The sequence below is a fragment of the Cucurbita maxima genome, unplaced genomic scaffold (genome assembly GCF_002738345.1).
Source record: "Cucurbita maxima cultivar Rimu unplaced genomic scaffold, Cmax_1.0 Cma_Scf00004, whole genome shotgun sequence".
Taxonomy (NCBI): domain Eukaryota; kingdom Viridiplantae; phylum Streptophyta; class Magnoliopsida; order Cucurbitales; family Cucurbitaceae; genus Cucurbita; species Cucurbita maxima.
In genome coordinates this window covers 4,806,160-4,831,394 of record NW_019272020.1, presented here as the reverse complement: position 1 = coordinate 4,831,394, position 25,235 = coordinate 4,806,160, and the positions used below count along the sequence as shown (strand labels likewise).

Below are 25,235 nucleotides of genomic sequence, written 5' to 3'. Positions count from 1 at the left end.
ACTCTTTTAAAACCTTACAGGAAAGCTAAAAAAGAACAATAAGGCTTAAACGGTTACAAATGTATATAGCTAGATACCAGGCGGTTGCCAACGAGGCCGTTGGGCCCCCTAAGGGTGTGAAAACCTCGACACGTTTTAAAACCTTGCGGGAAACCCCAAAAAGAACAATAGGACTTGGACATTTACAAATGGTATAAAGTTAGACATCGTGCGGTGTGGCCACTAAGCTCCCTAAGAGTGTGGAAATCTCTTCCCAAGAGACGCATTTTAAAACTTTGGGAGAAACCCAAAAAGAACAAGGGGTTACTTTCTTGACTGTCTGAGTCTCTAATAATCTCATCATGTTTTTAGTTCTAGTTCATACAAATTACAACACTTCATTCTCATCTTCCACGATACGTTTTTATGGGGTACAGGTCCTCCAAGATACCTCCAAGAGTGGACAATGCATCATGAAATTTTCTGATTTTAAGGTAACCCCTTATCCTCGAAATCTCACTCTTTGAGAATCTAGCTTCCTCCATTATCATATCCACAAGCTTTACAAGGGTGTCCTCCATCGCTAAACTACACAGACCTTCAGCCAACATAACAAATGATGAGAATTCAGGTATATTACCTTTCTCTATAATCTCGATCGTGAAGTCCACGGCTTCCCCGATCGACCCTCCGCCATTGCAGAGACCACGATAAACAATCTTATACGTTAATGAATCTGGAGGATCAGCCTTCTCTAACATCTCTCTGACAAGTCTCATGGCTTCATGAGTTCTGTTCCGCTTGAACAATGCTTGGATAACAGGATTATAGGCTTGTGGTGTAAGAACCATCCCTTTCATCTGAATTGATCGGAGAAGCCGACTCGCAACCTGAAGTCTTCCTGCCTTACAGAGACCACTAATAAGGGTCCCGTACGTGACGATGTCGGGATTACATCCACTTAAGGTCATGGTTTCAACTATATCTGATGCCTTTTGAATGTCCCCAGTCTTGCAAAAGTGAGTGAGGAATGAATTGTAGGTGAATTTATCAAGCTTCAAGCCCTCCATTATCATTTGGTCCATTAAATGAGCAGCATCCGCCATCCTCCTGCTTTTACAAAGACCATCAATAAGAGTGTTGTAGGTCACTGAATTCCTAGAAATCCCTTGAAGTTCCATCTCATCAAATATCTCCTCTGCTTCTTCAATCCTCTTGTTCTTACAAAACCCATCAATTAATGTATTATAGATAACGACATTATGTGCACAGCCACTCGACTCCATTTCTTTTAAAAGTTTTAAAGCTTCCTCCGGTTTGCCACTCGAACAAAGACTGTCAATCAACATATTGTACGTAAGCTCATCTGGTTGAGATCCTTTACCCTTCATTTCCTCGAAAAGCTCCATAGCATTCCTGTGATTGTTAGACAAGCAGAGACCCTGTATCAAAAAATTGAATGTACAAACATCTGGTAAAACTCCCTTTCTCGAGAGAAAACAAGCTATTTCCGTGGCCTCTTCAACTCGTTTCGTCTTACACAATGAGCTAATTATAGTATTGTAGGTGACAGCATTTGGGGAGCAGTCCCTTGAAACCATATGATCCAGAATCTTAGCAGCCTCATCAATTTCACCTAGCTTACACAGTCCAGAAATCAGAGAGTTGTATGTATATGTATCAGGATCAAATCCTCCTAAAAGCATTGCATCTACGACTTCCATTGCGTGCTTAGCACAACCCACCTTGCACAAACCATTCACGAGAGTATTATATGTAAACTGGTCGGGACGAAATCCTTCATTTTCAGATTCTTGAATAAAACTCAAGGCTTGATCAATTCTACCCTGTTTGCAGAACCCATTAATCAAGACATTAACAGTGATATCAGTACAGAGGCACCCATATTCTACCATATGTTCTTTAATTCTCAGTGCACCATCCAAATTTCCCTCTTCAATGAACCCCTGCATTATAGTTGTGAATGTGGTCTCATCAGGAGACAAGCCATAACTCGGCATCTCTTCCATCATCAAAATGGCAGGCCTAACCTGATGAGCCTTGCAAAGGGCTTTTATCAAAATATTAAACGTTGAAATATCATGCCTAATTCGTCTTCTAACCATGCTAGAATGCGCAGATTCCACAAGTTTAAGCTTGCTGCCATCCACAAGAACATTCAACAATACATTATAGAAACAGGTATCTGGTTTTATCCTATATTCATCCTCCATTTCTTTAACAATACCCATAACTTCATCATACAGCTCAAATTTTGCATAACTCTTAACAAAAATCAAGAAAATACCTCTATCCACCTCACAGCCAATGAGCTTCATTTCCTCCAAGACGCACCTCATGTACTCGAATGATCCTGCCTTTCCAAGCTTGCGAAGAATCTCCTTGTAGAACGACGAACTAGGCACGAAGTTGGGCTGCTTCGAAGCCCAATTGAATACGCGAAGGGCCGCCACTTCATCCCTCTGGCGACGAAGGGTCTCGATAAGCTGCTTCGGAGTGAAATCAGGAGGAAGATGATGAACATTTGGTGAACATGAAACACTATTGGACGAAGAAGTGGAGGCGAGGTGATCAGAAACTGACGCAGAAAAGAAGATGGAGGAATTGGAGATGGGTTTAGAGGAAAAAGAGAGGGGAGCGTGCGGGAGAGGCCATGGATAACACTTAACACAAGTGAAAGCCATTGGGTCAAATTTTGAGGAGGTTCGCCGTTACCGTGAAGATGCCGGAGAGCTATCGAACCCTCGCCGGCGAAGACGAAGTGGGTCTCTCAGGGAAGATGATACTGCGAATCTGTGATGGAACTGCTTGATCCGGTTGAATTCCCGAATGATTTTTAGGTTAAATATCCCACTTTATTTTTAAAGAATTCATTAGAAAATATATTATTTATGAAATCTAATTATTTATGAAATAAATGTGAGATGTTATATATATATTATATCTTAATCTTTTATTTATGAGTATATTTTATTTTATTTTTAATATTTAATTAGTTTAATATCCTATTTAAAGCATATGAATATCAGAATACACATTTCTTGATTCTGATTCCAATTCTATTGTTCATTCATAACAGAATGTTAAACGATTTATGTCAATTTTTTTACGACAAAAATTAAGTAATTTTTAGACTTTCGAACTCGATAGGGCATCAGTCATGTAACTAACAGCCAAAGCCTACGTTAATAGATATTGTCCTTTGTGAGCTTTTCTTTTTGGACTCACTCGAGGTTTTAAAACGTGTTCACACTAAAGAGAGTCCATTGTTCTCTATAGGTTTTCCCTTCTAACTTACCCTCAAGATTTTAAAATGTGTTTACTATGGACTCTCAAGATTTTAAAACGTGTCCACTATGGAGAGAGTCTAGCTTTACTTAGACCAGAGTCTCGCATTGTCAGATGACCAACTTTGATACCATTTATAATCGTCCAAGCCCAATGCTAGAAGATATGGTTTTCTTTGGGCTTTCCCGCCCTACTCCGACTAGGGTCTCTTTGATTTTTGAAACAAAATAGTGAAACTTACACATGAAAGTAGTAGTGTTGATTCAGAAAACCAAATAGTCATCCAACCAGACCTAAATCACTTCCAACTAGCACAAATGCAGCAAGAACGAACGCGAACGCGAACGCAGGCACCCGAGCATTAGAACAAAGAATCAAGCAATCAATTTCTACCAACTTACAAAGAAAACAACAATAAACCCAAAAGTAAAGAGGATAATGTTGGGTTAAGGAAAGAATGTAAAGCCAGCAATCCAAACAAAAACTGAAAAAAACAAAGATGAAATTAGCATAAGGTCTCAGCTAACCCCTCACAAGCTATTAGCTTCATAGGTATCAGACTCTAAATGGTCACTCAAGACAGAAGGTTTTGCATAACAAGTTAAAAGACATACCAGATGACACACAGATTCATACTTGTTCAAGTAGAACAGAAGATTTCCAGTGAAATCTTTAAACATTTCGATTCGTTTTTGAAGGCTTATATTCCAGCACGGCTTCGAATTACGTCGAGACCCATCTCGGTCGGATCGGTTGCTTGCAGCTCCACTTGTATTCCATCAAGCTCTCTCTTAAATCTGTCCTTGGAGCTTGCATAGATCATCTTGCTTCTGACTCTTGAATTATCAGGAGACCTTCATTTAACAATTCAATCAGTGATAAGATGAAGTATGCAATCATTGAATGGTTAAGAATTGTCATTACCATGCAATGAAGAAGATTCTGCTTTTTTGGCAATTTTCTTCCGTGACAAAGTCGAAATCATAGACAGCATAACGACACTCATCGGTAGGAAGACTAGCAGCAAAATCCTCGTAACTTTGGCTAGGCCCACCAAGTTTCTCCACAACTACTTGCTTTAGCTTCTCCTCGATCTTAAAGATAATGAAACGATGAGTTCTTTTTGTCTTGAGCTCTAGAAACTTTAACTTGCATTCATCATTCACAGCCATTCCTGATGCTGCATTGGCCTACCAGATTCATGAAAGTATATTTTTATGAACATATTTTGGGTTGTAAGAACTAAGCTAAGTTTGTAATATTTGATCACCTTTTAAAGTATCCTCTAACTTGAAGACAAGATTTTGCAATAAAAGAGAAGGTTGACTGTCACACAAAACACACACATTCATGTAACAATTCTAACTCAAGCCCACCCATTACCTATAGGTAAGAAGATTGATTGACACTCAAAACACACTAGCAACAACTTCAGCCCACTGCTAGTAGATATTATCCGGTTTAGCCCGTTACGCATAGAAGGTTGATTGACACCCAAAACACATACACTTCATGTAACAACTCAAGCCCACCGCCAATAGATATTATCCGCTTTAGCCCATTACATATCGCAATACATAAGGGTGTGGATTGTGATAGGTTAGAAAGGGAAAGAAAGCATTCTTATAAGAGTGTGGAAACCTTTCCCTAACAAGACTGACAAAAATATGTAACGAGTCAAAACAGAGAATATCTACTGAGTGCTCATTGCAACAACAAAACTCCATACAACTTTGAAAGGAGGATTGAATCTAAAGGGGGGAGGGGAGAAGTAAAATACTAAAAGGAGGACCCCTGTTCATCACAAGAGATAATTTAGATAAGAGCAATGGATACAGAACCAGATGGAAATTCTCTAGCTCGACCGATCATAAAACTAAACCATCCAATAGTTACAAACATAAAATCATTCCAACACAAACCAGATCATATCCCAAGATCTCAGAACAAAACATTACACACCAAAACAATTCATGAACTATTATTATAAATCAACCCAATCCAAACACATTCAAATAATTCCAGTCAAGTCAGAACCACAGATCAAACACCAAATAGAACCAAAAGAGAAGCTAATCAACAAAACCACATTTCCCAGAAACCCATTCCAGCAATTTCCCAGAACTTCCCCAGAAACAGAACAGGTCATTTAATCAAACACTTGGGAAGCCAAAAATGAAGCAAATGAATCGAAGTGTTACCATTTTCTCTCCTTGGATGCTTGCGGAAGAACTCAAACAACAGTGAAATCGAAGAATGAAGAGAAGAGAGGAATGAATGAGTGAATGCGGGGGAAAGGTTATATTGGGTGGTTGGGAATGGTAATTATGGTGGGCAGTGATTCAAATAACAGAGGAGCGTATCGTGTTGGTGTAAACTGCAAAAACCCTGTTGGAAACGATGATGAGCTTCTCTTCCTTTTCTTGAAGTCGGCTCCAAGAAAAAGCCAGGTTAAACTTCAACTTCACAACCTTTTCTATTTTTTTTTTTTTTTAATTTTTAGGTCCCTTAAATTTTAAATAATAAATAATACAACCTCAAACTTTTTTTTTTAATCTAATATATCTCTAAATTTATTTATTTTTAATAAGTTCAAATTTTATGTTTAGTAAAATTTTAAATTTTAATTATGTGTTTAATAAGAGCCTAATTTTTTAAAATGTAATTAGTAAAAAAATCTATAGATACAAATTTAAAAATTCAATATAAATTATATTAAATATTTTAAAAAAAATTCAAGAATTTATAAACACATTATTGAAAGTTTATGGAGAATTATTAGATATTTCTTTAAAAAAAATTAGAACAAAGATTTAAATTAGAAAAAATAAAATTGAGAAGAATTAAAATTAAAATTAAATTATGAGTTTAATCTTTAAAAAAAATTAAAATTTTAAATTTTACGTCTATTAATTTATATGAAATAACAATTAAATATAAAAATTTTAAAAAATCATAAACTACCAAATTAATTAAGATTTATAAATATAATTAGTAGACTCGTGAATATTAAGAATATCAAATATGATTTATTAAAAATATAAAATTGAAAGTTTTGAAATTTATTAGTATGAAATTATTTATATCAAAATTGAAAAAATTAAAGAAATAATAGATATTTTTTAAAATTCACGCACTAAATAATTATAACTGTAATTTAATTAAAAAAGTATATATTTTGGTCTTCGTATAATTTTGTGGTATATATATTATTCGGCGGCTGAGCCAATTGAGCAGTGGCTCAGGCGCCGGTTTAGATATTTATTGGGCGTTGACAATATTAAGAAGTTTTGGATACTTTCTGTCGACTCCAACCTTTATTTAATTAATTTGTTTGAGAATTTTGAAAAATATAATTTAATAAATTCAGTGGGCCCACTCCCGCTCTATCGCCGCGTCAAACTAACGCTATCCCCTATTATTAAATATTATATATCTAAATTATCAAAATATATTGTCATTTTAAATTTTAAATTTTAAAATTTGTTTCAAAATAAAACAAATTTATAGGCAGAAAATTTAGATTTGATTACACATATATGAAATAAACAAGTGTGATTGATACATGGGTTAGTTTACAAACATATATGTCTGAATAAGTTAAAATAGTTAGATGTGTCTCTAGACATGGAATAACATCTGGAAGCGAAACGATGTTATATTGTTGAAAATCGAGATGATAATGAGATGCGACGTTGCGTCGCGACGGTTAAATACGCACGAATAACGTGTGTGACCGAACAACCTTTGATTTTGCATAGACGATGTTCGATTGGCGAATACAAACCTTGCCTATGGTCCAACGTAGCCACAAAGCTGGGCGAAAAATGAACATGAAGCTTGAATTCTTCTAAAGCTAGTCTATACGGTTGAAGATTGATAACTTTCAAAGTAATATAAAATCTTTTTGTAGTTAATGTTGTAATTAGTTAGCATGAAATTGGTCCAAGAAAAGAATATAATTTGACATAAATCGATCTTAATTGTACATCTAATTGAGTTATGTGACAAAATTTCAGACATTATTTCAAACATTTATGTTGAACCATGATGGAGTAGCAAATTTGAAACAAATAGGGATGACATGAAAATTTTAAATCCAAATCAACCGTCTAAGTGTGTCATTGACTATCCAATATAAACATCTTATGTGAACTAACTTATTCTTTTCAGCTCAGGTTCAATATAAAAGGAAAAAGAAGACTAAGAAGGGGAGCCACACTTTGGGAGAGAAAAATCGGATTAGACAGCAGAGCCTCTCAGTTGCTTTGAAGCTGTGAAACCTGAGAAGAAAAAGAAAAACCCTAATCCAGCCACTGTTGACGGCAGAAGGAAGAGAAGACCAAGAATGATAGATTAGGGCAAAGAGGTGGACGTGAGAGTTCAAGGGAACGGAACTGAACAACAACAATGTTGGATAACTCTCTATTCCCTTCCTCTTTTTTCTTATTCTATCAATTTTATATGATTAAGATGTGGGTTCTTCTGATTAATTCGGTTTATTTGAAAAGAACTTTATAGGAGAGACGAGAGAGTTTTATATAGTTTAAGTAGGTTGACTGTATAATTTTAGTTTATTAAAGAGTTGTTAATGATTCACATGCGTGTTTAATTAGCTACTTTACATACATAGTTGTTCTCTTATTTGGGGAAGAGATGAAACAATGAAATCCTCTTTAATACTTTAATTAGTTCCATATTGCGGAGAGAATTGAAGGTAATAGAAGAGTTAGAAATCATTCTTTGTTTTTCGACGTGCACTACACTAGTTTTGTTTAATTAGGCAAAATCACCAACACCTATTTGAATGTTACCCAAAAACACACCTAATTTCCAAAATCACCAACACCCACTTGAATATTACCCAAAAACTTACCAACACCCACGGAATGTTACCAAAAAACTCACCTAATTTCCAACGAGCACTGCATTAGTTTTGTTTAATTAAGCAAAATCACCAACACCCCTTAAATGTACACCTCTTAAGGATGTGCGGTATTCCTCTTTTTTTTCTTAGGTGGTTTATGCATCTTTTTCTTATTTTATAAATTAAATTATTTTCTCGTTCCAGTGAATTGACTACAATCATCTCCTATCTCATTCCACTACGGCTTGAGAATCGATGACCCATCTTAAACACGAACCATGATGAACTGTTTGATCTGTTTTGGAAAGTCCCATTCCAACAGATGAGAAGCTCCGGGAAGCCTTTTTTAAACTATTTCATTTTTTAAAATTTTTAAAAATTCAAGTACATTTTGTTGGCAAAGTACAAAGTTTGGGACATTTTTATTAATTTAAACAAAAGGAAATGCAAACTTAAAATTTAATTTATTAGTTTATACTAAGAAACACATGCACATATAAAGAGAATCACTTGAAGTCGGTATCATTGCTCCTGTGTCGGGAACAAAAAGCAAAAAAGACCCGATAAGGAACAATGATCATGGATCCCACCAGGTCTAGTACAGTAGAAGTGTAGATTCATTACAATAGACTTTTCAAAAAAAGAAAAAAAATCAAAAAATATAGCCATTACCCTAACGCTTGTACGCTTGTACGATCACTGTGTAACATTTCGATCCAATTCTCGATACAACCATTTAATGGTATTATCGTTTCCCAAACATAATACGATGTAAATTCAAGTATGAAAGCATATTAACAAACCACAGACAGGAAAATCTTGCCTTAGAAACAAAACCATTTCAATGAAGACTTTCCCAATGTGTGTGATATGAATGCAATCACGGGTGCCAATTGCTTGGCGGACACCTACCGCCTCAAGCTCTCCACTATGTAGTCTGCATAGAGGTCCCTGCATAAAAAACAGAACAAATACAATCCTTCATCAGATCTAAGCTGGCTATTGGTACCGGCAAATTATAGATAAGGGAAAATTAGAGTAACCATTGCTTACATTGAGTGTTGGACGGCGTTGAAGGCCTCAGCGGCTGGCAGAAAGTCATTCACAGCTACCTCTTTGTTCTCATTCTTCTTGTCTGAATTGGTTTGTCAAGGAAACATTACAAGTTGAGAATAAAAAGATTTAGGGACGATCGATTAAGATGACACTGTAAGTTGGTTTTCGCTGATGGTGTTAGAAATGATCAAACTAATTTTTAGGATACAGTCTTCAAAGAAGCGGCGAATCTCAGCCAATCGATGCGGTGGGAGCTCCTTGATGTCGTTGTAGTGACGATATTCGGGATCGTCGGCACAAACAGCTATAATCTTGTCATCTTTTTCACCCTGAGTTAATTAATGATTAGAACTCTCTTTTATTTAAGAACAAAAGATAGCATTTATTCGAGAGGAGTTACCTGGTCAATCATAGGCATAAGGCCTATTGCCTTAGCCCTCAGAAAACATCCAGGAAGAACTGGCTCCTGGAAATATTTCAGAACAACATCAGGTAAGATGTGCGCCGATATTATTAAAAATACAACTTTCATTAAACAATTAATTGTTGTTGTACCTGCATGATGACCAAGACATCTATGGGATCGTTGTCCTCGCAAAGAGTCCGCGGAATGAAGCCATAGTTATGTGGGTACACAACAGATGAGTACAGAATCCGATCAACCTGAATAAACATGGGCCTTTTATCCAACTGATGAAAGATAAAATCCACCACAAAAACAAGTGATTAGCTTATAATTACCTTAATCAGACCAGTTTTTTTGTCAAGTTCATACTTCACTTTGCTTCCTTTTCCTATTTCAACCACCTGCATGATGAAAATTAATCAAGATTCAATTTATGCATCAACATTCATCGTTAAAATTTTGGTGAAAATTCAAAATTCCAAGTAGCTGAAGTGCTAATATATAAAGAAGAAAATAGGATAACAATTAAGAATACTCATCCGCCAACTTGAACAACATCAATCCGCGACTATAAAAAGTTACTATGGTTCAAACCTGATGGCATTATCATGAACTTATATCACATCTAATACAACCATCTTTAAAAAAAAACCATATATGATATTATGGAATTCAGAACAGCATCCTTACACAGTTGAAAATCTTTGGAGCATCAGGTCCTGAAATAGAATTAAAAATTTGTTTATTAGTAGATCATTCTAGCTATAAAATCTCCTCCACATAAAAGGTACAATAAATGACAGTGAGGTATAACGCATACCTATTTCAAGATCATGCCAAGGATGTGCAGCAACAGATCTCCTAGTCATTGATGAAAGTATTCTCTCATTCAGTGGTGGGTATGGAGAAGGACGAGCATTGATTGTTGTTCCATTTGAAGGAGCCATAACAGCAAGCTGGAAGTGAAAGCAGCTAATCAGAACATCTACTCTCAAAAGAAAGTTTAATTTGAGGGTATCGCAAGACACTATAAAATACACACTTCCAAGCATATTAACCAAGGCCCAAATCTTTCAAAATTATTTCACATCAATACTTAATAGGACTATTACAATCACAAAAGGGAAAATTTATGCCTAAAGGATGTAACAAGAACCTTACGTCATCAAGGTTATACTGAACCTTATCATAAATAGATAAATGAATAAAGTTAAAATTAAGACTGAACATATCTAAAAACAACTGACTGGCATATGAAAGAAAATGGTGCAAGGAAAAGATCAATCTCTAATATATGTATGGAGCTCTCGCAAGTGCCCATTTAAAACATTAAACATCAAATGCAATCCAAGAGCTCATGCAGCCTGTACAACTTTGGAAAGCAAAGACAATTGCACCGTATTTCTCGTACTTTGCCACAGGTTTGTCAGATTCAACCAGTCAACATACTCTAATCAGAGAAGAATAGAGTATTAACAAAAACTGCAACATCAACTTGCACTTTCATGGGTAAGAAATCAGGATCTATAACTGTGAAAAGAACGACCAAAACAAAAGTCCAGGCAGAGGCACTCAAAAGCAACACAGAATAGGCAGTCATATGTTCTTCTTCGCAGATTTTATACATTCACAAATGCAGACACTGGTTGTTCCGATTCAGAAACTAATGGGCATCATCACGATTGTCATTGGTCGATAACCAAAACATCAACAACAATTCCATCAACTTCACATATTTTAACAAAACGCATGTGAAAATTGACATTGCCCAAAGGAATAAGATAGGTCTCAAATATTGATTTTAGAAAGAGATTAGAAACGACAGATCCAAAGACCGCATGTTTCTTGACTAGACTACTACGTCCACATCATCCATATCAATATTCATAACTTCGAGATACAAAAAATATCCGTCAAGCGTTCACGCATGAATTCATTTTCTCTTCTCTCTACCCACGTCTCTCTTTTGGACTATCTGCTTTCGTTCTCTTTAGTTTCCACATCTCTGCCTCTTTATTCGGGTAGGCATGTAACCGAGGAACAGAAATCAACGTTTTCGTCACAACGCCTCTTATAACCACAGATTCACAATGCTTTCATAAGCAGATTAACGGCAATAAATTAGAGCAAAAAAATCTAAACAAACAACGATCTCCTGGATCTAACATAACAGCATCTGCCATGTAAATGATGTAGAATGAAGACAGACATCTTTCATAGAAAATAGATTCATAAATCACAATATAGTTCCAAGCACAGTCAAAATCACCCATCCGCTCCGTAACTCCAAAAAAATACTGACAAGAAAAAGCAGAATAGGAAACAGATAATATAAAACAAACAAGATTCAAAGCACCTTCCAGAGTGGATCTCCATGAACGCAGAGATATCCAGAAACAAAAACTGATAAAACAAAAACCAAAAAACAAGAAACCGAAACTGAAAGCTCGAGAGATCAAAGATCTGGAGCTCCAAAATCGAACCTGAAAGCTTCAGAGGAGAAATGGAGAGCAAAAACCGAATCGCAGATCTCAATGCAAGAGATTGAGGATGAAGGAAGAAACAGCAAGAAATGCTCTGCACCAGAGAAAGCAATGAGGAGCTGTACGTTACACGTTCCCGCTCTCTTCCTCTTACACCATTTTAAAGGAAACGAAAGCGAAGAGAGAGGGGCGAGAGCAGACAAAAGTGAAAATCCTCCGGTTTCTTTTAGCGCATTAAAAAAATTAAAATTAAAAGAATAATAAATAAATAAAAGGAAAAATGCGTATATTCGGGGAAGCAAGTCTATCGTGTTGCTGTTTGTGAGTCAGTACACGTCATTTCCTTCCGGTGAGTCAGCTGGGACCCACTAAGAAAACGGAGACGGAGTTTCCTTTTCTTAATTAACGCCCATTCGGTGCGGTTTGATTGGGTTGATCTAATGGCGTTACCGTTATCTTATCGTTAGCCAAGCTGATAAGGTGGGGAGTCATTATGACGTGTTTGGTTAAAAATTCATCCTTTTTATCTCTTTTTCTTCCCATTTTCTCGGTCTTTTTTTCCTTCGTTTTATTTTATTAAATATTTTAAATTTTAATATAAGTTCAACAATTACTAAATATAGATTATTGTAATTAATATCTTATTACTGAGTTACCAAAAATGGACTCAAAAAATAAAATATTATATTTATATTACATTAATCAAAATCAATATGAATATAGGCATGACTCAGCTATATAAAATATCTACATTCCACGAATAAATCAAAATAAATAAATTAACTATAATATCCAATGACAATTAAAAATTTTAAAAGCAAAATATAAATATGTAATTCAATCTTTTTATTATATTTATAAAAAAAATAAAAAATTGACGGTGCTTCGGTGGACGGTCACACGTGTGCAGAGGTACAATCGCATAAAAACTAAGCTGGCAATCGGCGGTTGTTTAGGCGACAATGGACGTCTCCTCCGACACCGACTTTTAAATTAGAATAATTCAATTTTAAATAATTGATTTTTCCACGTGAATCCTTTGCAAACCAATTTATAATTGTTTTTTTTTTTAACATATATTTATTACTTATCCAACAATATATATTTTTTTTGAGTCTAAGTACTTATTAACATATATTATTTTTTCAAATTTCTTAAATTTATTTATTGTAGTAAACTTTAATTTGTGTTATAGTTATTGAACTCGTTGTGACATTATTCTCGTGACATATTTTACGAAATAGCGTCAAAATGGACAGACATAAATGAAAGAAATAAGGGAAGGGAGTGACTAAAAATTCAAAAAAAACAAAAGATTTGTGTGGCTTGCTGGTCCTCGTAGATGATGCAATTATTTGAATCTTTATGCACCTAATGTGGGCTAAGCTTTATCGTATCACATGTTTGATTTAACCTATTTCGGAAAGAAAGTAAGACGGTGGGCCATATCACGTCGAACCGTTCATCTTACCTATCAAACAAAATATTAGTTTATGTTTTTATTTGATAACAAAAATTATATTTTTATGTGTTATTAACTTATATAAGAGGATTTTATTTATTATATTTTTCGATTTGGCAGAATAGACTAACACGAAAAATACATGTGTTGACTCGAGCCCTCCAAAAGTCAACAAAGTCCAAATGCAAGGTGTATATTTCAAATTCGTGCCCTAAATATGCCATTGTTCTTAAGAACTAATGGTTTTTAGGGCATTTGGTACAAAATGATCCATATTCTAATTAAAGGATTGGAAACTTTAGTAATTTAGGTTTGATTTTCGACGTTTAAGGATGAACGAGTTTAATCAACTAAACAAACATTAGAATTTTAAGGTTTTGTTTGATAATAGTTCGAATTTTAAAATTTGTATAATTAATTTTTCATCTAGTATTTACAATGGTTCTTCCTATTTAGAATTTTTAGAAAATATTTAAATAAAAAACAAGTTTTTATTTTATTTTATTTTTAAAATATTGTTAGAAAAAAAAAACTAAAAACTAAAAAATAAAAATATTGTTGACGTTCTTTTTATATATCTTTTTGTAATAAAAAAATGTAAATATCTTTTAATATCTCATCCACCAACAACGGATGAGTGAACTAACAATTACTAGAAAAACGGCGTCGTCTCTTATTATATTTTTAAAATATATATATATATATATATATATATATATATATATATATATATATATATATATATAATAAGTTAAGATTAGGTGTGAGAAGGACACTAGAAGACATAACAAAATACCATATTGTAAATTTAGCAACCATTTTTATATTTTTCAAATGCAGTAAGTAATCATTATTTACTTCGTGTATATCACAAATACAGCAAATAATCATTATTCATCTCGTATATATCACTAGTCAACTTTTATTTAGTGAATTAAGTTAGATATAACAATAATGCATTAACATTTATTAACTTAATATATAAATTGCAATTTTAAGTTAAAATATTTTGTTATTATTACAAAATTCAAAATTGTAAAAATTACAATATTTATTTCCAAAATTTGGAACCTTGATCGAGAAAGACTCTGTATCCTTACAGTTTAGAAATTAATAAATTATTATAAGATTGAAAGTAAATAATTATTAATTAAGATTAAATCATTATATTTTATGAAAAGGTATTTTTGAACCCAGTGTAATATATATTAATTATGATAATATATATATATATATATATATTAATTGTTAGTTTTGATAGGTTGAGATATTTAATAACTTGCGTCAAATGACACGTTGGAAAATAAAAATGCCTCTTTTATTATCGTATATTAATAACAGATAAATGGGAAGAATTCTAAAGTCGTCCCGCCCTAATTTATTATTAATATTATTACAAATTCGAAATAATCTTATTTAATATTTTCAAAATTAAAAAAGAAATAAGAAATAAAAAATAAAAATTATCCTCAAGTCTTATCAAAATTTGCTCATTTGAAGTTGACACGCGTATGCCGTATGCAATCGCGATTTCACCTGTTTGCGGGAAAAATGAAGCTACTTAGAAAACGACGTCGTCTCTCAAGTTCCTTTCTCTATCGTTTTCTCACTATCATCCGTTGGATCAACCGAGAACTCGATGTTATTTTAATCCAACGGCTAAGGCGTTTTGTACACCGTATAATACGTGCACCCGCTCGCATAGAGACCCTTGCCGAGTCTAAAATTTCAACGGCCGCCCAGTGCTGGCGTTACACGAGACGATTTCCCTCTTCTGTTCTCCTCTCTACTTTGTCTCAGATCTTAAATTCATCCATTCTCCTTTGATCTGGTAATTTTAAATTAAAAAAAAAAAGAGAAAATTATAGAAATTAAACGAAATCAATTTTCTGTTTGGTTTCTGTTCTTAGATTTGTTTCCTTTTCTTTGGTGTGTCATCTTTAACTTTTGTTCCAGTATTTCTCTCTAGGGTTTGATTTCTAGTCTCCCTTGCGATTTTATTCCATAGATGGCTGCTCCACCAGCAAGGGCTCGAGCCGATTATGATTATCTCATAAAGCTCCTCCTGATCGGTGATAGCGGTATGTGAATTTCTCACTCTTTCACCTCATTATTCCATTTCTATCTCCGTTTTTTTTAGATTTTATATTTGATCTTCTCGATTTAGTTGTTCTTCCACCGTTGAGCTACTCGGATAGTAAATTGTTTAATTTAATAATCTTTGATTCGTGACCATTATCAATATTTTTCTAGATTTACGGTAAAATCTGCATTTTAGTACTTGTTTGAGCCTGGCATTTCTTGGAATGTTTGGAATTTATTTCTTGTTGACTTCGTATTTGCATCATATGCGTAACGCATTTTGCTGGATTTTTCTAAGGATCCTTTAGGACATTGGCTCTATCTAAGATAGCTACTGTTGGATTACATTTAAAATAGGTTGTAATTTGGTTTGATAATGTCAAATGGTGTTTGATGACGTTGCTTCAATATTTTTTGAATCCGCGTGGTTCTTGCATTTCATTGCGAGCGCATATGCTGCAAATTTTATATTTGTCTGGAATGGAGTATTTCTTCATGGTTTGATATAACCTTTCCAGGTGTGGGGAAGAGTTGCCTTCTCTTGCGTTTCTCGGATGGTTCCTTTACTACAAGTTTCATCACAACCATTGGGTAGGTGCTTGTTAAACTACAACTTGTATGAGTATGTGGTTTTCCCACATTATTCTTGATTGAGTATGCTGAACGTTCTTCGACAGCATTGATTTTAAGATAAGGACCATAGAGCTGGATGGAAAAAGGATCAAGCTACAAATTTGGGATACTGCTGGACAGGAGCGGTTCAGAACAATTACTACTGGTTAGTGTCTAAAGTTCGTAATTTATTATCTTGTGCTGCTGTTGTGATGTGCACGAGGTGGTTGACGTTTCTAGGATAGTGGCCTAGGCATATGTGTTATTCTTTAAAAAATTTCTTAGGTTGGACTAAAAGGTCTCGATATCTTTTATCAGTATTTGACATCTCCAAGTTTATAGGATCAAACATGTTTATCAATTGACTTGTACCTACTTTGTTGCTCAATTGGTCAAGTTAATTGAAACCTCCCTTACAATAGGTTTGAGGTTCAAATTCCCACTCCATTTGAATTTTTTGTTAAAAAAAAGGAACTGTTAAATTTGGATCCTTTCTTATTAGGTATTTTGATTAGTTTGCTGTCGAACAAATTTTAGTTTTTGAGGTCCCATTGTCATATGGGCTCAAATAAATAGATAAACATTTGATATTTTAGGTTTAAGAAAAAAAAAATGCAAAAACCACCATTGTCATATGGGCTCAAATAAATTGAAAGCATTTGAACTATAACATTGATGCCGTGCCTCTTACCTTATTCCAATGTTTTTGACTGAATTTGTATAATTTAACCATTGCCTTACCTATCTCATAAGATCTTCATAGCCCATGTAAGAGTCCAGCCAATTGTTCTTGATTTGGGTGGTTGATAAGTATGCTCGATATGAGAGTGGTGGACAACTTCCTACTTTATAACTCATTGCTCATTCTTTGACGACTTATGCCAATTCTATAGACCACACTCTTTGATGGAGCCAATCCAAAAAAACGAATGGGACCTTGATTAATTAGTTATTTAACTCTATTTTATTGTTACAATTTTCTTTCTTTGGTAAATTAATAATTATTTTCAAGTATACACTGCACATTAAGTATGATTTAGATTGTCCAATTATCAATGGTATTTTAGTTCTCAGATTTAAAATAATATTTTAGTTTCGCAAATTTTCTTGGATATAAAAGTGGAGTATAGTCGCACAAATTCTAAGTTCTCAAGGATTTAAATATAAGAACCTCTGTAACTTAGAAATGATTTGTGCATTTTTTGAGCTGCCACTTGTAGATTTTTAAGTGATAGGACTTAATTGCAACAGTTTTTCAAGTTTTGGGATACGTAAACCCATATAGCTCAGGTTTATTTTTTGGATTTTCCCCCAAGTTTAACTGATTCTGCGCTTTTTTATCCTCTGCAGCTTACTATCGTGGAGCCATGGGTATTTTGCTTGTGTACGATGTAACTGATGAGTCCTCCTTTAACAGTAATGTTTCCCTACCCTCTTTTGGCTTCAATTGTTATTATCTTTTGGAGTATCTATTTTGAGTCTACGATTCTATATATCCGTCTATCTTCACTATGATATTTGAAAAGATGCTTTTATCTTTTCTCAGTGCCACTCCATGTATTGAAGTTTTATTTTGGGAATAAATCTCTGTAGACGATGAATCTTCTTAGCTTCTCCAAGCATTATGAACTAAGCTGATTTCTTTCTGCAGACATTAGGAACTGGATTCGTAACATTGAACAACATGCTTCAGACAATGTTAACAAAATTCTGGTCGGTAACAAAGCTGACATGGATGAGAGCAAAAGGGTACCCTCTCTCTTTTTCTCTCTATCGGTTTTCCTGTCTGTATTTTTCAGGTGACATGTTTTTGACGAGGATGTTTTTTCAGGCTGTTCCCACCTCAAAGGGCCAAGCTCTTGCAGATGAATATGGCATCAAGTTCTTTGAGACTGTGAGTTACACATCTTGGCTTGGAAAATTATGATATCATGTCTGGTGGACATTCTATTCTAAAGATCTTGTGTTTTACAGAGTGCTAAGACGAACTTAAACGTGGAAGAAGTTTTCTTCTCAATAGCTAGAGATATTAAACAAAGACTCGCTGATACTGATTCAAAAGCCGAGGTATAGACTCTTAAATCACTAGGTTGAAAACTGCTTTCGGTTTCTGTGATCAGAGTAGTGCGAATTCCGAAAACAATATTTTTATGTTTTCAATGTATCTAGATTTTGAATTTGAAAATTTAAAATACAGATTTATATTACAAAAAATCAAAAGTTAAATAAATATAGCATTTCATGTTATCAACTCAATTTATTTTTTGGTAAATTAAAATATGTATGATAATTATAAATTATATGATATTGTAAAATAATAATTATGCAAAATTTTTAACATAAAACATTTTCATAAATTAATTAATAGTTATTTATATTCAACCTAATATCTAGTGCTATATCAAACACATTTTGAAAACTTGCTTAAATTAGAATCCAATTTCTAAGTTTGCTGCCCAACGCATATTTGAAAACATGAAAATACAACTATGTTTCTTTGCATATCTTGTTTTCAAATTTCTATTTTTGGATTTCCTATCAAATAGACCCTTAATTATTGTTTTCTGGGTAAAAAAGTATCCCGCCAATTGCATTACTTTCTCGTTTGCTTCATATATTTTTTTTTTTCACTGATGTGTTTGTGTTTTATAGTGCCTTGTGATTTTATAAGTTTGCTTAGTACATGCTTTAATTAAGTGGCATTCTTTCCATGTGATTGATATATACTCTACTTTTGGATGTCGCAGCCTCAGACAATCAAGATTAATCAACCAGATCAGGGTGCAGGGGCTGCTCAAGCTGCTCAAAGATCAGCATGCTGCGGTTCTTAAGCAAGTTACGTCGATGGGATCTCAAGGGTACATTCTTAAGGAACCATTTGTGGAAACTATCGATGGGTCCTGCTACAACTATATCAGTGCTGCTTGTATCAGTTTTCATTATCATATTTTTTTCCCAACTTGTGCTAATCTGAGTGTGAATGACAACAGACAGATATCCTTATTTGAGAAATTAATTATATATTAGTTGATTTTCTACAAACAGCCGACTTCATTCTTCATCAAACTTTATTTGATCCAGCTTGGTAAAGAAATAGCAGGTCATATTTGAAATGAAAGGCTTGCTCTGTGGTGATTACTGTTGGATGACCACGCTCCTCGAGTAAGCCTTGAGCTGCTGCTTTTACTTCTGTCATCTGTCTCTGTTTTCTCCAGGACATTAATTTCTATTAGCCTCTTAGTCCAATACCTGTGCTTTAGCTTGTTCTCGCAGCTTTGCTTAATGCGCACAGTGAGCACACGCGGTCTCTCATTCTCGGCCAATGGCGAGCTCATATGATTGCCGGCGAATGAAACTGGTCCACCTCATCACAGCAGGTGCTATTGTCCCTATCTTATTACATTTGCATAACATCCATGTTTTCCTCTTCCGCACCACACACTTTCTTGTTTTGGAATAGCCTGGAATCACTGTAGAAATTGGCTGGGACCTCTTAAGTTTTTCCCATATGCACAAATCCATCATTATCTTTTGTTGTTTATATGAAAATCATTTTGTTCTTGCCTGATGGATTGGATCAAATTTTCTCCCTAATGGATTGCTAAGCTCGTAAAACATTATCAAAATCATTTGGGAAATGCATATCATTGTCTCATTAAGAGGACATGCAGAAATTTCACATCACTGTGCTCAAATCATAGTCTTGTCTGTGTTTAGTATTTAGGAGGATCCACTGCTTTATACCCACCTGAAAAACTTATAATATTACCTACCTCAATTCATTGCTTACATAATAGTAGGTCTATGTAAAAAATCAATATATTATTTAGTGAAGTGTTGAATAGAACTTTATCATTACCGACCAAAATTATAGTTTAAACATTATAAACTCAAACTTAGGCCTCAAATTAAGAACACCAATGAGCTGTTGGTGAAGTAGGGAAGTACAATGTTAAGATTCTTAATATCTGCTTTGAGAGCATGTTACTATTAGATCATGTCCAGCCCAAGATATGTTAGCATGTGCATCTTGTGGTGTCTCTCGTTTGGACATGATTCTTAGTACACTTTACTTTTTAAATAACAATAATTGCAATTTGAGAATTGAGGTGTTATTTGTACTGGAATTCCAACATATGTATATGTTTAATTTCAAAATTTAATCATAACTTACTCTTCAAAACTGCCTCTTTCGACTCGGATTATTAAGTGGCTCTATTCCTGTTTCTTAGACTCATCATGCAAGTCTTAAGAAAAGACGTTTGATTAATGGTTTTGAAAGTGGGTACATGCATCATGCATTATAGCATAGTCAAACCTATGTTTGGTTGACAAATTTGTACGCCTAAATTTGCTATCGTACATCTTATTGTACTTCCAAACCATACCATAGTAATTTATCCATACCTATACCTTCTAACATAATCTATTTGACAAGGCTCACGATCCACCAACAAATATCAAAACAATTGGATTTCTTGCCCAATAAAATAAAGAATGGAAGAAGACTAGGGTCAATTCTTATCATCCACATAAAAAAGCTATTTTTTTAATTACAATTTTTTTTAAAAAAGGTGGAAAGATTGTAAAAGTGATTACTCAATAGGCTGAATTGTGAGATGGGAGAAGCACTGAAATCAGTAGTGGAAAGCCAAAGACGTCAGATAACATTACAATTTACACCCAACCAACCAACCAACCAACCACGCCGCCTGCTTCACCATAGACACAGCAGAATTGTTCTTGATTGGATCTTCGTCCAGCTTCGAATAAGACTCGAAATCTAAAAACTTTTATGGATATGTATAAGTATTAAAACTCTAAAATGAACGACAATTTAATCTATAAGATAGTTTAATTAAGGCTACTTGAATGACTCACATACCAGAAATATAAAAGAAAAAACTTATGACTTGAAAAAACATAATTTATAATTTCAATTTTAAAATTCAAAAAGTCTGAAATCATAATTATATAACATAAATAACTATTTATATCTTTAAAAATAAATTTTAGTTATTAATATATTATGAAACACAATAAATTTGAGAACTAACATTGTAACAAGTGAACTTAAAGTTTGTAATCTATCGAAAAGTAATTAAAATTTTGCTAGAATTCACTTGCTCTAAATCTTTTATTATTTATTTTTAAAAATAAAAAACATATATCAACAAAAACATTTATTCCAATAAAATATTTACAACTATATACAATTATATACTCTATAAACATTTTATTTATTATAAAAAAAAAAAAAGATAAGTGGATACAAAATAATAACAATGTCCAATTTGATATAAAAAAAATATCATAGAATGGAATTAAAATATAAAAATGGAATTAAAATAAAAACACTCTTGGGGGGATAAAGTCCTCAAGAATATTATTAAAAAATAAATAAAAACCCAACTTAGAAGGGAATTAAAATATAAAAATGGAGAAGATTTTATCCCCCAAAGAAAAAGAAAAAATAATCTCAGGATTATATTGTATGGAATAAGCTGTGAAGTACGAGGGGGTTCCTCTAAAGAATCAATGCCAATCCAATTCTCCCACGTCAATGGATTCTGTTTTATGCTGCTTGTCATCTTCCACCGACACTCTCTAAATTCCAACGCTGCTTGTCCCGTTACATATCGCCATCAGCCTCACGGTTTTAAAACACGTTTGATAGGGAGAGGTTTCTAAACTCTTATAAAGAATGTTTCGCTCCCCTCTCCAACCGATGTGGGATCTCACAATCTACTCCCTTCAGAGCCTAGTGTCCTCACTAGTATACTATCTGGTATTATCGTCAATCTTACGGTTTTAAAACGCATCTACTAGGGAGAGGTTTCCACACCTTTACAAAAAATATTTCGTTCTCCTCTCCAACTGATGTGGGTGGAATCTTACATAGACAGAGTTTTAACCTCACTGACCAACGTTATCTTATCCACTAATTTCTCTCTTGTTGTCTTATCCACTAATTTCTCTCTTGTTGTCGTTGGCTGTTTCTTTCCCATCTGGATAGAGAGAGAAGATGGTGTCTGACATAAGTAAGAGGTTAAAAAAATCATATAACAAGCATATTTACATTTCCAATTGATGGGTCCATGAAAGAACCATTATCTAAAAAAGTATGAATCTAATGGGTTCCAGATTGGATATGGATTCCTACACAGACATATAAAAAACATCAACATTTGGATCAGTCTAATTAGTGGCTGATGCAACACAAAAGCACAATCCAGCAAATCACCAAAGTGAAAAAGTAGCAAAGCAGAAGTGAGATTTTTCGACGAAAGACGTTTAAGTTTTTTTCATGGTTTCATCGTTACGATCTAATTGATTTGAAGTTTTAATCCACCATTTAAATCTTCTTACTTAGGAGGTCGTGTGTTTGGCGTGTTTTATAACATTGGATGTAAGAGAGAGCAATGCATCAAAGGTTTCGTGGCTACTACGTAAAACAATTACCTAGGAGACCAACGGTAACTTCTACGGTTTATCCCAAGATCAGATTTTATGTTTATAGACTCTTAACATATTTAGACAGTCAAAAAGTTCAATCTAATTCATCAAGAAATGTAACTGTCTAAGTCCACCGTTAGTAAATATTGTCTGTTTTGGCTCATTACGTATCGTCGTCAGCCTTGCGGTTTTAAAATGCAGTCTACTAGGGAAATGTTTCCACACTCTTATAAGGAATATTTTGTTCCCCTCTTCAACCAATATAATTAGAAGCCCGCATCCTTACTGGCATACCGCCCGGATTGGCTCTGATACTATTTGTAACTGTCCAAGCTTACCACTAGTAGACATTGTCCGCTTTGACCCATTATGTATCACTATCAGCCTCACAGTTCTAAAACACATCTATTAGGGAGAGGTTTCCACACTCTTCTAATGAATGTTTCGTTCCCCTCTCCAACCAATGTGAGATCCCACTAAGAGGAGCTTTCAGATCAGTCTATTGAGAGAGATTTTTAGTCACGAGATTACTGGCTATAAGGGCTATTGGTTGATTCTAAGGGTCCTTTTAAGTTTGAACCATATGATATCAAGCCAGTTACTTTGCCAGGACCAATAGTCTTAGTCATGCCTCATGCATTATTAAAGCAAGATCAAGAAAGCTATAAAGGTGAAATAATTTGAGGGGGGATTGACCAAAGAATTGGCATTTCTCCAATCAGAACTGAGAAAAATGAATAAAAGAAAAAAAAAAAAAGATGAACAAAGATGAAAAAGTTCCTCTTTTCCTTAACCATTGCAAATGTAATCCTCAACAAACAGAAAGTAATTCAAAAGTTATGGTCAAAAGCCTTTTATTGCCAGATGCATTCCCTTATCAAAAGGATGTTGCCTTCAAGAGAAAAACACTGCACTTTATATTCATGTTTATTAACCATACAAGAATCGTTTTCTATTGCTTTTTAAATATGGTACCTTTTGAAGTGTGCAGAACAAATATCAAGATGAAAAAAAAAAACTCATTAAGAGATGAAACGTGTTGGCGTTATTGTCCTCTTTGGACTTTTCCTTTCGAGATTCCCCTCAAGGTTTTTAAAATGCATTTTCTAGGGAGAGGTTTCCACACCCTTATAAAGAATGCTTCGTTCTCCTCTCCAATCGATGTAGGATCTCACACATTTCCTACCGTTTTCTTAAAACTGAGATAGATGATGTTACAAACAAACAGCCCATGCAGGAAATGGTGAAAACGTAAAAAGTGAACCACAGCCCATACTTCAATCCCATAAAGAAAGGCTTAAAGAGAGTGAGAGAACTTTGAAGCAAACGAATATGCTAGCATGCAATATCTTGTATCTTTCGAGTAACGCATTGGGAAGGACAAGGAAAAGAAAAGGCCTAAAAGATATTCCAGGAAGTGAGAATCCATAAAGGAAAATTCTAGTTAGAAATATGTCATAGATATTCCACTTGATCCAAATGGTTACATGATATAACTACAAATTAAGGGTTTAAGCTAATTTTCGATATGGTCGACAAGTTTATCCCTAATTATTGAATTAGAAATTTAAGGAACTCACATATAGAACAAGACCCCAAAAATGTGGCTTAATTCATATGAACTTGGGATGTTTAGGGATACCGTTGAAATATTGATATATAACCCATCGACTTAAGCTTTTAAGAGGTCCATAACTCTTGTAATGCGAGTTACTCTCCAATTTATATTGATTTCCACTTGTTGGGTATTCTCCAAAATTTCAAGCCCACGAGTTGGGGAGAGTATTAAATTACTGAAATAATTAAATTTAACGTAAACCATCAACTTAAATTTTTGGGTTGATCGGTGATTTACTCTTCAAGATTTTGGGTTCAAACCCCTTTGTGGAAAGCTTAAAGTTTAGTCCTTGTGGTCTTGTAAAGCAGGTTTTAGGATGAGCAAAACCTAGAGTAAGTAGGACCCTGATCATTAAAAGTGTGAGAACTCACAACGGTTGGAGAGGGGAATGAAGCATTCCTTATAAAGGTGTGGAAACCTCTCCCTAACAGACGTGTTTTAAAACCGGACTGTTGCAAAAAGATATAGAAAAAGTAACTATGATATACTCTATGGATTCTGAGCTAGGTACCTAAATTAGTAACTAGCATAGTGGGGGAAAACCTAACACAGAGTATTGAACCTTATTAAAAGCATTGAGTGTAGGCTTAATACTGAAAACTGCTTCTCAATATGAAATCAATGACTTAAAAGACAGACGCCGAGATAAAGAGACTGATATACTGCGTTGCGAAGAGAGATTGAAGATGCACAGGATGCAAAACTCATAACTTAGTTCACACATATGAAGGACATGGAAAGGAAAATTCTAGAAAGAGTAATCTGGAGATTTATCCACACACATATACATAGTGCACTAAATAAAGTTCATTTTGTGTAATAATCAAATAATCAAATAAAATCCATTTTGGTATGAAAGCTGGTTTCTTACCAAATATTTATAATCAAATTCTTTAAGGAATATT

General features: G+C 34.1%; 4 protein-coding genes across 7 annotated transcripts; 1 reads left to right on the top strand and 3 right to left on the bottom strand.

The window, feature by feature from the left end:
* Window positions 1–354: 354 nt before the first annotated feature.
* Window positions 355–2,841, bottom strand: LOC111478408 (pentatricopeptide repeat-containing protein At3g53700, chloroplastic-like). Of its 2 annotated transcripts, XM_023122642.1 has the most exons (2): window positions 2,031–2,841; window positions 355–1,946 (listed from the first exon to the last, which is right to left on the bottom strand). In XM_023122642.1, the coding sequence occupies exons 1-2, from the start codon at window positions 2,682–2,684 to the stop codon at window positions 384–386; spliced, it is 2,217 nt and encodes a 738-aa protein (XP_022978410.1). In that variant the 5' UTR covers window positions 2,685–2,841; the 3' UTR covers window positions 355–383. The 2 variants fall into 2 exon arrangements, with proteins under 2 accessions (XP_022978410.1, XP_022978409.1); XM_023122641.1 differs by having other exon boundaries at window positions 355–2,841.
* Window positions 2,842–3,662: 821 nt separating this feature from the next.
* Window positions 3,663–5,688, bottom strand: LOC111478768 (actin-depolymerizing factor 1-like). The gene is made up of 3 exons (XM_023123212.1): window positions 5,490–5,688; window positions 4,213–4,478; window positions 3,663–4,142 (listed from the first exon to the last, which is right to left on the bottom strand). Exons 1-3 carry the CDS (start codon window positions 5,490–5,492, stop codon window positions 3,989–3,991), a joined length of 423 nt encoding a protein of 140 aa, XP_022978980.1. The 5' UTR covers window positions 5,493–5,688; the 3' UTR covers window positions 3,663–3,988.
* Window positions 5,689–8,650: 2,962 nt separating this feature from the next.
* Window positions 8,651–12,282, bottom strand: LOC111478396 (soluble inorganic pyrophosphatase 4). Its single transcript, XM_023122628.1, has 9 exons — window positions 12,101–12,282; window positions 10,438–10,573; window positions 10,308–10,336; window positions 9,953–10,018; window positions 9,767–9,874; window positions 9,612–9,677; window positions 9,420–9,540; window positions 9,209–9,290; window positions 8,651–9,106 (listed from the first exon to the last, which is right to left on the bottom strand). Exons 2-9 carry the CDS (start codon window positions 10,562–10,564, stop codon window positions 9,064–9,066), a joined length of 642 nt encoding a protein of 213 aa, XP_022978396.1. The 5' UTR covers window positions 10,565–10,573; window positions 12,101–12,282; the 3' UTR covers window positions 8,651–9,063.
* Window positions 12,283–15,268: 2,986 nt separating this feature from the next.
* LOC111478540 (ras-related protein RABE1a) lies at window positions 15,269–19,298 on the top strand. Of its 3 annotated transcripts, none has more exons than XM_023122847.1 (9): window positions 15,269–15,393; window positions 15,519–15,643; window positions 16,163–16,235; window positions 16,322–16,422; window positions 17,607–17,672; window positions 17,908–18,005; window positions 18,088–18,150; window positions 18,231–18,323; window positions 19,004–19,298. In XM_023122847.1, exons 2-9 carry the CDS (start codon window positions 15,571–15,573, stop codon window positions 19,085–19,087), a joined length of 651 nt encoding a protein of 216 aa, XP_022978615.1. In that variant the 5' UTR covers window positions 15,269–15,393; window positions 15,519–15,570; the 3' UTR covers window positions 19,088–19,298. The 3 variants fall into 3 exon arrangements, with proteins under 3 accessions (XP_022978615.1, XP_022978617.1, XP_022978616.1); XM_023122849.1 differs by having other exon boundaries at window positions 15,277–15,393; window positions 15,571–15,643; XM_023122848.1 differs by having other exon boundaries at window positions 15,294–15,393; window positions 15,532–15,643.
* The last annotated feature ends 5,937 nt before the right edge of the window (window positions 19,299–25,235 follow it).